Source organism: Olea europaea, unplaced genomic scaffold (assembly GCF_002742605.1).
Source record: "Olea europaea var. sylvestris unplaced genomic scaffold, O_europaea_v1 scaffold2906, whole genome shotgun sequence".
NCBI lineage: Eukaryota > Viridiplantae > Streptophyta > Magnoliopsida > Lamiales > Oleaceae > Olea > Olea europaea.
In genome coordinates, this window is record NW_019247628.1 from 37093 (window position 1) to 47842 (window position 10750).

Genomic DNA, 10750 nt, shown 5'->3' on the forward strand with positions numbered 1-10750 from the left:
CAAATGGACCATTATAATTCGAGCACACTTCAATTTTATTTCCTGGTATCATATTGATACAAATATCCATATGTTGCTCAATCACAAAATAGAACTTTGACTTTCATATTACAATAAAAAAAACTCGTCCCTACAAACAATCTTAATTAAAAACTATCCAAGTAGCTACTGACGATAGTCTTTCTGCAATGCAGGACAAATCACGAAAAAAGGAGAGTGCACCACAAATTATCAAGCCTGAAGGCCAATGATACCTGCACAAGATTCAGAAAAGCACATGTTATCAGGGAGACGAGGTAGCTGCTTAACTCTATGTTCACATTATTCAGCTGTTAACTAAAGATGTAGACTTGTTCCGGGGTAAAAGTCAATCTATAATTTCAAAAATTGAGCTTTGCTAATATTTCAGCATCGAAAAAATCATTCAGTTTCCAGGTAATCACCAAGTGCATTGACGTAAAGACCTCTAGAAAAGTAAATTTTGTACTATCTCCCAAAAAAGTAACTTCAGGCAAAGTTCAACCGATGTCTGGCAAAAAGTTGATTCAGTAACTCTTAAGCTTGACATATGTTTGGCTAAAGTTAGCTTTAAGCACTTCCACCTTTTCTTTACAATTAACCAACATGCTCGATTTGGTTCTTAGTTATTATAAACTCAGCTAGCCAATACTATGACACAAAGTAGTTCATCTAGAAGACTAAAACTATAATAAAAATATTTTCAACACTATGAATGCAAATATTTAAGCCGCAACATAGTTCAATGGCAAAAATAAATAAATGTTACCTACCACAAGCAACTCTTCCACCAGCATTTCCAGTGCTCTTGCTCAGTTCATGACCACCTGAAACAACAGAGATAACTCGTAAACCACTGCCATACGAAAACATAAATGAGAAGTTCAAACAAGGATGATGTCAGAAGACACAATTGTATATAAGAAACGAGGACACTAACACTTATGGTCTTTTCAAAATGTGCTCCTTGACTCACCCAAACAACCAACGGGTTTGAGAAAATAGAAGAAAAGATTGTTCCTTAAGTTTCAGGATGAACAGCTTGTATATTACTAGTGAAGAGATTCGATCACCTCAAGATATTTCGTCAAGTTCATCCCAGTAGATTCAACTATAATATAGGGAAATGACTAATTAGCCATGACAGGTGTGCAATGACAATAGGTATCAGTTTTTGCATTCTTCTAAATCCCCCTTCCCCTACCCTCCCCACACATGCAAGAGAGAGGCAACCATCCCATTCTCCTCGACAGCACGTGTAAGCAGCTTTCTATTCAAGGTTATGCATAGAAAATTCAGTAATTAGAATATAGAAGATACCCACCCTTTCCAAGATCATCAGGATCTGCATGGACAACTACGGCTCTTCCAATTATAGAATGTGGTCCTGTAAGAGGTATCTGCAAACCAAGACATGCATTTAAGAAAAGATACTAGTTGGAGAAAAACACATATTATAAGCAGAAGCAGTGGTAAAATAATAAATTACCTGCTTATCAACAACGTTGATAGCAGCAGTGCCTGAATATTAAAATGATGGAAAAATGATAAGTCACAAATCATGGATGTATTTGGTAATGCACATAGCACAATACCTGCAATCTTTTTGTTTATTTACATTAAACTGAACCCTTGAGGATTAAACATTATAATGCTCAAATTCTCTTACTAAAAATATGTGATGGCCTCTTATTTTCCTTAATAATATCGTTTGAAAGTTTTCAAAATAAATTTTTCAATACTACAAAAATTTAACGGGGTCATCAATGTACATAGAGGGGAAGAATGAACAGCAGTGAACACAACAGCATAATTAGCTTTAACTGAATAAACAACGAGCATGTTTAGCCAAGCTTAAAAGGTTCACTAATAAGTAAACATACTCATATAAGTCTAATAAGTAAACATGCTCATAAGTACAAGTCAGTTTAAAATTATTGGTCAAGGTTCGAAATAAGTATAGCTTATTTGAGAGGAAGGTGAGAGTTACTCTAAAAAATAACTAACTTTTTCACATGAATGAAAGAAAAAAGTAACATATTATAACATCTTTGGAAGCAAAAGGTCACTTCCAAGTTTATGATTGTAGGAACTAAATTCTTAAGTTTATAAGTAATGGAATTATTACTTCAATGCAGGACATAATAACAATAGTATGCAAAATTTTCTAGTCACAAGAGCAATAGTATGTACCATCTTCTCCAACTGTGATGTTACCAAGATCACCGGCATGGCGGTTCTCATCTCCAGGTGCACCATGCTCTTTGCCAACAGGATTGAAATGAGGTCCTGCATATTGAAAGTACTGGAATATTAGAGGTAGCAATTTCAATTGCTAGATTTTGTACAACCTTTCACCTTTTGGAGTCAACTAGTTGTTAAACTATATAACAAAGATAATCAGATAATGTAGGCAAATTACCGGTTGACATACAACCATTGGTGGTGTCACCGAGGGCATGGACATGAAAGCCATGAAGTCCAGGCTTAAGGCCAGAAATGTTTCCAGTAACAGTAGTTGGACCTGAAGCATTAAGTGAACAATTACAAAGTGTGATCAACAGCATAAATTCATAAGTTGTAATTGGTATGCATAACTCGATTTTATTTAGTGACAGCAAAAAAAAACCTTGTTTTCCCAGTGGATTCTAGTTCTCCCTTTTTATGTTTTGAGTAAGAAAAAATCTTGCCTCAGTTTTTTTAATGAGGCCATATATGGGAGAAGGGTTCCCCAGTCTTAGCGAAAATCAGATTGCCATACATAACTATATTGCATTGTGTCAAACAAGATTTTAACTTGTTTTTATTCCCTGAATATTGTCCAATCCAACATAACAAGCATTCGTAAGGACAATGAAAAACTACCATCTCCTTCTTGGGTGAAGTAGACGGTGCCATTGACACCCTCACTGCTTTTGAGGACTGCGACGGCCTTCACCATGATTATGTGTTCTACAAAAATTATGACAGAACAAATTTATCAGTCAATTATGCATAGAAAAACAACTTAAAAGAAAGTACCTGATAAAATATGATTACTTGAATCTCCTCTTTTTAATAAAAAGACTATTACTACTAACATCAATCCAATTTTTCAATCGCCAAAGATTCATTACCACTATGAATATCTTATCAAATAGTTTTCCTATCAAAAATCCCCACTAGTTGATAGCAACTTATTTCATATCAAACAACTCTCTTTTGGTTATGCTGGTTCATGCAACAAAGTTAGATACACAAAATAGGATCAATTTTATCCAATGTTAGTGCTACAAAAAAGTTCATTTTGTGAAGGGGGAAAAAAAAAAAAAGTCCCACAAAAAATGAACTCATAACCTCGAATCCAGATATTACAGTAAATTTAAACGTTAATTTTACATACATACAAATTTGACCAAAAATAAAGGCTGAAAAAAATTCAAATCCTGGAAAAAGTGATAGAATTAAAGTAGATACAGTGATTAATAAGTAAAATACAACAGGCAAATAAAGAGAATTCACGTCCTTCAAGCTCTCAATCTCTTCTTTTTTCAAGTTCTCAAACTCTTCTTTTAGGGCAAAAATAAGAAAACCCCATCACCGATTGAATTAAGAAAAAACCACTTTTAAACTAACTAACCCACTTACCAATGAGAAAACAAGTTTGAAATTAAACTAAGAAGCAAAAGTTCACAATAACCTTTACCCGTCACAAATCAAACAGAAAACCCAGAATCTAAGTACATCATAAAAGGCACCGAAAAAAAAAAAAAAAAAAAAATTACAAATATAAGCGTTTATAGAGAGCAAGTATGTGTTAAGGGATTTTAAACATCAATAATAAGCAAACCCACAAGAAATTAAGTGGCTTAAGATTACTCTAAAGCGAGTTCAAAAGTAATATAAGCTAATGAATCGGAAACACAACATTTTATAGCATATAATCTAAACTAATGACTCAAAAAAAAAAAAAAAATTGATTCAGTGATGCAAATGAATGTAAAAAATAACTAGATCGTATAAAAAAAAAAAAAAGAAGATTCAGTGATGCAAATAAATGTAAAAAAATAACTAGATCGTATACATTCTTATCTCAAAAACAAGGTGAAAATGGATTTGATTGTGTACCTCAGAGTACCCCTTTTGTACAGACTAGAGAGAGAGAGATAAACGATTGTTAAAATGAAATTGCAATTTCCCAGTGAATATGCAATTTAAGGAGTGGTACATTATCCCTTCCCCCTTTTTTTTGGACCAATCTATGATCAACGATGCGCGTGTCACTTCTGTTCCACCTACTCAGTTTAATACACTTAAAGTTTTGGTACAGATTTTAAATTAATTAAAATCAATTTTTTTATTATTATTTCACTATTTCAATCGTTATTTTTAAATTTTTCTCTCACATATAAAACTTATTTTATCTTTAACGATCAAAAAATCTATTACCAAACTCTCTACCAAACAAGCACTAAATGTTAATGAAAACCTTATAAAATAAGCCATTTATATATTTTAAGTTTTTATCAATAAAACTTATAAATAAAATTTGTGAGCTTATCTCCAAACATAGTGTTAACTTTGTTTTTTAAAATTGGATTGGTAAGTGGGTACTCATTCTTTTTTAAATTCTGCTAATGTAGTAAACGGTCCAAATATGTGTCCTTGGCAACATTTTTAGTCCAAATCAAATAATAAACTGTACAAGTAACAACAATAATAATCTTCAAGTCAAAAATGGAAGATGAACTTTGTCTATATTCAATTTTGGTGGCATTAAATTTAGAAATATTACTAATAAGTCTGCCATCAATCTTCAATTCTCAAAAAATAAAGTATTTTAATGATCTTTGTTTCGTTTGTTGAGGAAAAATATGAATTTTATTTTATTTTATTTTTTTAAATTTGAGCCTGAATTGTTTTTTAACCATATCTAATGTGGGGATGTTAAATGGGACAAGTTGAACCGTTCCACTTCTTGCTTTACTTCAAGAAAAAATGTAGGTAATTGTTATGCCTCCCCAGAGAGCACCTCGGCATATGAAGTACAAATGACCAACTGAGGAGGCGTCGCTTCTCTGAGGTGATATGATCCGAAGTGTCACTGTCCAAAGTGATTTGGGCCAAGGAGGTACGTGTGGGAGAAGTGCCTCTCTGTTGCCAGTTTCACAAATGAATCTTTTGGTCAAATCTGTATCCATATCTCTATGAATGATGGATGTGATGTCTCTGTCAAGTGTCAACTCCTAATCAGAAAAATTAAATGCCCGCCCACCTAGGAAACGGTTGATGGATGCCTATGAACGGACGCCTCGCATCGTCAGAAAAGTCCACGTATTTCACATCTAACGGTGCCCTTTTCCAACCTTCTCCCTATAAATACCAAAGAACCCAGCTGGAATAAGGTAAGGTTACTCCATTAGAAAAGCACTTATATTCTCCTCCCGATATAGTGATCACAGCGGATTGCTACCACCGGAATATATATTCACCGTCAACTGATTTGATCGTCGGAGTGTATGTAGTCGCTACCACCTTCGTTGGAAAATGGCCATATATGTATGATCGTTTGTGTCGTGTACAGGGAGGAATATATTATTCAATAATCTAAAAACCATACAACCAAAATGTACAAGAACTTTACATAAAACCTAAACCACAGCATCTAGTGTAAATCTTTCATAGGCCCAGACCAAAAGCCCCAAAAACATCACCGAGACACCGAACTCAAACCACGAGCCCTCACAGATCCCAAACCATAGAGTTACTTCAATGGAACACAAAATGGACAAACCACAAGAACAACGATTCACTCACACAAAGAAGAATCACACAAGGACTTGATTATCACAAATAAAATTCCCAAATAATCTCACATAGAGAAGCTGAAAACACGAAGATAGAAGCCCTTGAAAGTTCCAGAAAGAAGACGACTCACAGAGAGAGAAAAATAACGATCCTTCTTGTAGGGCAAAGCAAAGGGTCTATTTAATAAGTAAAGACCATCAGCCATTGATCTAGGGGTCGATCCAACGATCCCAGAGCAACTAAGGGAATGGGCTGATTATTGGGCTCAATTAAGTGGGCTATCTAAGTATCAAGAGAGTGGTTAATCTGCTCTTTTCTTATTGGGCATGGATTTTATCATCATCGCCTATGTTGGACTGATCATTGGCATCATAGCCCTACAGATCTACACCTTAATTCCAGTGGTCATACAAGAAGCCTAATAAATGTAAAACACAATTTATATCTCATTCCCAAGAATGCAGCTTCCTAGTACTTCCAACAAGCATCAGATTCAGCACCTGTACATAACTAAAAATTTAACCAGCATCAATGTTCAAAATTTGTAAACAAGACTTAAACTTGTTTAAATATATTACCTTAGTCCCTACATCAGTTGGATTAAACTGAGTTGTAATTTTCTCAAGTAAAATAAGTTCTTTAGAAATAACATCTCTAATAAAATGTAACTTAACATTAATATGTTTGGTTCTTTCATGAAAAACAGGATTTTTATATAGGTGAATTGCACTTTGACTGTCTGAATATAAAATAACAGGATTACTTAATTCATTTATTTCAGATAACAAGCCCTTAAGCCATAAGGCTTCTTTTATTGCTTCAGTTACAGCAACATACTCAACTTCAGTAGTAAATAAAGCAACAATAGGTTGAAGTTGAGATTTTCAACTAATACATGTATTACACAAAGTAAACGTATAAGCAGTAGTAGATTTCCTATTGTCTCTATCTCCGGCAAAATCTGAATCTACAAAACCATTAAGTACAACACCTTCATTACAGGCACTAAAAATCAAACCAATATGTGAAGATCCTTTCAAATATCTCAACAGCCATTTTAGAGCAACCCAATGTTCTAGTCCTAGATTGGCCATAAATCTACTAAGTGTGCTATTGGAATGAGTTACATCAGGCCTAGTACATACCATAGTATACATGACAGATCCTACTACATTAGCATAGGATACATTTTACATTTGTCTAATGTCAGATTCATCTAAAGGACATTGCTCTTTACTAAGTTTAAAATGGCTGACCAATGAAAGTGAAATAGATTTAGAGTTATGCATGACAAACTTAGTCAACATTTTTTCAATATATGCAGTTTGCTTCAAGTATAGTAACCTATGGTGCATTTTCCTAGTGATTTTCATTCCTAAAATTCTCTTTGCATGTCCTAGGTCTTTCATTTCAAATTCAGCGCTTAAAGACTGTTTAATCTGATTAATAATATGCATATTCTGACCAATCGGCAACATATCATCCACATAAAGAAGTATAAAAGCAACAATAGCATTTTCATAATTTCTTTTAAAATAAAGACAATGATTAAATTCACTTCTTACGAAACCAATAGTAAATACAAAATTATCAAACATTTTGTACCATTGTCGTGGAGATTGCTTCAAACCATATAATGATCTTTTTAACAAGCACACATGATCAGATTTAGATTTATGAATAAAACCAGGTGGTTGTCCTATATAAATCACTTCATCAAGGTCACCATGCAAGAAGGCAATTTTTATCTTTATTTGTTCAAGGTCAAGATCATAATGAGCAACAAGAGCAAGCATAACTTTAATTGTAGTGTACTTTATCACAGTAGAAAATATCTCATTATAATCTATGCCCTCTTTTTGCGTAAATCCATTCACTACAAGTCTAGCCTTAAATCTTATGGGCATCTTTTCAGTATTTCCCTCCTCAACACTAAAATCCACTTGCAATCAACAGGGGTCTTACCTGTAGGTTTAGGAACTAAAGTCGAAGTCTCATTTTTCATTAAGGAGTCCATCTCATCTATTATAGCAGTATGCCAATTCTCAGATTTCTTACAGCTCATAGCCTTTTCATAAGATTTTGGTTCTTTAAACACTAAGTCTTGATAGGACAAAACAGCAAGTGAAAGGTAATCTCCATATCTAACAGGCTCTCTTACTTCTCTCCTAGTCCTATCTCTAGCTAATTGGTAATCTCCCAATTCATCATGCTGACTTTCCAGATTTTCTTGAACACTTTCCTCTTCATTTTCTTGAGGACCAGAAGCTGTTTCAGCTTCTTCCTCCACCTGTTCATCACCAACAGGTTCAGTAGGTAAGCCAAGCTCCACATGTAGCTTAGTATTATCACACTTTTCATCACCAGATAACCCTTTTGGCTCCTTATTTTCTAAACAAGTCATTTTTTACTCATCAAATGTAAATGTAACATCTCTGCTGCTGATGATTCTAAAGCCTTTTACCTCTTTACTCCATAGCTTATAACCTTTAACCCCATCAGGATATCCCAAGAAAACACATTTCTGGGCCCTAGGTTTAAGTTTTCCTATACTTTGATGGGAATAGGCAGCACAACCAAAGATTCTTAAATGGGAATAATCAGGAACATGTCCTGTCCATAACTCTTTAGGGGTTTTATCACCTAGAGCACTTGAGGGGGTCCTATTAACAATATATGAAACTGTTATTACAGCTTCACCCCATAAAACCTTAGGAACTTCTGAGCTTATCAACATGCACCTAACCTTATCTAGCAAGGTTCTATTCATCCTTTCAGCCACTCCATTTTGCTGAGGTGTATAAGGTACTGTTTTATGCCTTTTAATCCCAGCATCTTTGAACAACTGATAAAATTTAGCATTGCAAAATTCAAGACCATTATCCGTCCTAAGGATCTTAATTTTCTTCCCAGTTTCATTTTCCACCAGAATCTTCCAAGTTCTAAATTTCTCAAAGGTTTCAGATTTATGTTTCAACAAGTAATCTCAAACCTTCCTAGAATAGTCATCAATCAAGGACAAGAAATAGTTATTTCCTCCTTGAGTGATAGTAGATGAAGGCCCCTATAAATCAGCATGTATATACTCAAGGATAGAGGTGGTTCTATATTTTTCTATGTTAAAATGCAGCCTATGCTGCTTACCTAAAGTACAATTTTCACAAAAGGACCCCTTAGATATAGAGTCTTTTCCACACACACCTTTCTTATAAAGGATGTGTAGGCCCTTTTCACCTACATGGGCCAATCTCTTGTATCATTTTAAGGTGGCATTAACTTCAACACTAGAAGACTCACCTATGTGATCAAACACTGTACTAGCTTTGATCACATAAATCCCGTTTCTTTCAACACCTTTAAAAATAACAAGTGATCCTCTTATCACCTTCAAAAAACAATCTCTTATTTTTCCTTACAGTCCCATATCATCTAGATTTCCCATGAAAATCAGGTTCCTATTTAATTCAGGGACATACCTCACCATTTCAAGGGTGTAAATGTATCCATTATTAAATTTCAAAGTGACATTCCCGACTCCCTCAACTCTGCAGGCTATATTATTATCCATAACCACTTCTCCTCCATCAATTTTCTTAAAATTTTCTAAATATGCCTTCTTAGAGGTCATATGGAAGGTACAACCAGAATCCAAGATCCATTCTTGGTTCTGATTCCCATCAACAACATTTGCAGAGTTAGGTAAATTTTCAGTCACAACATATACATCAACTGTGACAGAACCTTCAGATTCTACCATATTACCTTCATCAATATCCTTACCTTTCTGTTCATTTTTCTTCTTATAATAGTCTTTGATAAAATGACCAGGTTTCCCACACCCATAGCACTTTTTAATCCTAGTCCTTGATTTAGACCCGCCTCTACTCTTAAACTTTCTCCTATTGTTGTTTTCCTGATTATTATGGCTTTCCTGAGTACCACTAGATCTACTTAAAGTCCTCCCTCTAGCAAACAAGTTTTCATGGCCACTATTACCTCTCTCAGACTTAAGTTCAAGTTCCTTACTCCTTAAAGAGTCTATGACAATATCAGGTGAAGAGTATCTCTACCATACTTAATGGCAGCTTTAACCTCTTTGTAGGCATCAGATATAGCATTAAGCAGCACTACAGCCTTATACTCATGAGAAACTTTCTCACCTGTATTAATAATGTCTTGAACTGACTTATTAAAAATGTCTAAACTATCTTCTAAGTCTCTAGTAGGGTCTATCCTAAAGCTGAAAAATTTCTCTAACAGAAACAACTTATTAGGCAGAGACCTAGGTAGGTAAAGTTTCTCTAATTTATCCCATAGGGCCTTAGCAGTATCATGTTTTCCTACTTTTCTTAAAACTTGATCAGACAAATGCTGAATAATGCAGGTATAAGCAAGTTCATCAAATTCTTCCTTTTGATCATCTGCCAAGGTATCAGGAAATTTATCTGTTATTTCTTTGAAAACTTTTTGCTAAACTAAAACACATCGCATTTTTTGTTGCCAAATGGGAAAAATCCCCTTTTCCATAAAAAACACCAAGTTCAAAAGATACTTTTGTCATGTTTTATTGTTGAAAAAACTAACACAGTATTTCCAAGAAAATTAAAAACAAGACAGATGATCAACTTTTGAAAGTTTGTTGAATTTGACCTTCGCAAAAAATAATGTTTTAGATCACAGAAAAAATATACAATCAAGTGAATGAATCACAATTATTTTCAATCATAATAGTTTCAAACAATAACAAGATCCATAGATATTCTAGTGTAAACACCACAAGAACCAGAAAAATACAACAATGCAAGCAGAAACAATATCTCAGTATCAACAACAATATTTGTAGAGCCTAAGGATGATCAAATTCACCAGGATTTCGTGAAAATCAAGTTCTCAGGTCAAGGCTCAATTTGAATCACCCAAATTAAATATCACAGGCAAATATAAT

The 10750-nt window shown here is 34.1% G+C and overlaps 1 protein-coding gene across 1 annotated transcript; it reads right to left on the bottom strand.

The window, feature by feature from the left end:
* Positions 1 to 14: 14 nt before the first annotated feature.
* On the bottom strand, positions 15 to 4285 carry LOC111384397 (superoxide dismutase [Cu-Zn] 2-like). The gene is made up of 8 exons (XM_023008673.1): positions 4126 to 4285; positions 2884 to 2970; positions 2441 to 2542; positions 2212 to 2307; positions 1508 to 1539; positions 1343 to 1418; positions 792 to 845; positions 15 to 254 (listed from the first exon to the last, which is right to left on the bottom strand). Exons 2-8 carry the CDS (start codon positions 2957 to 2959, stop codon positions 232 to 234), a joined length of 459 nt encoding a protein of 152 aa, XP_022864441.1. The 5' UTR covers positions 2960 to 2970; positions 4126 to 4285; the 3' UTR covers positions 15 to 231.
* Positions 4286 to 10750: the final 6465 nt, after the last annotated feature.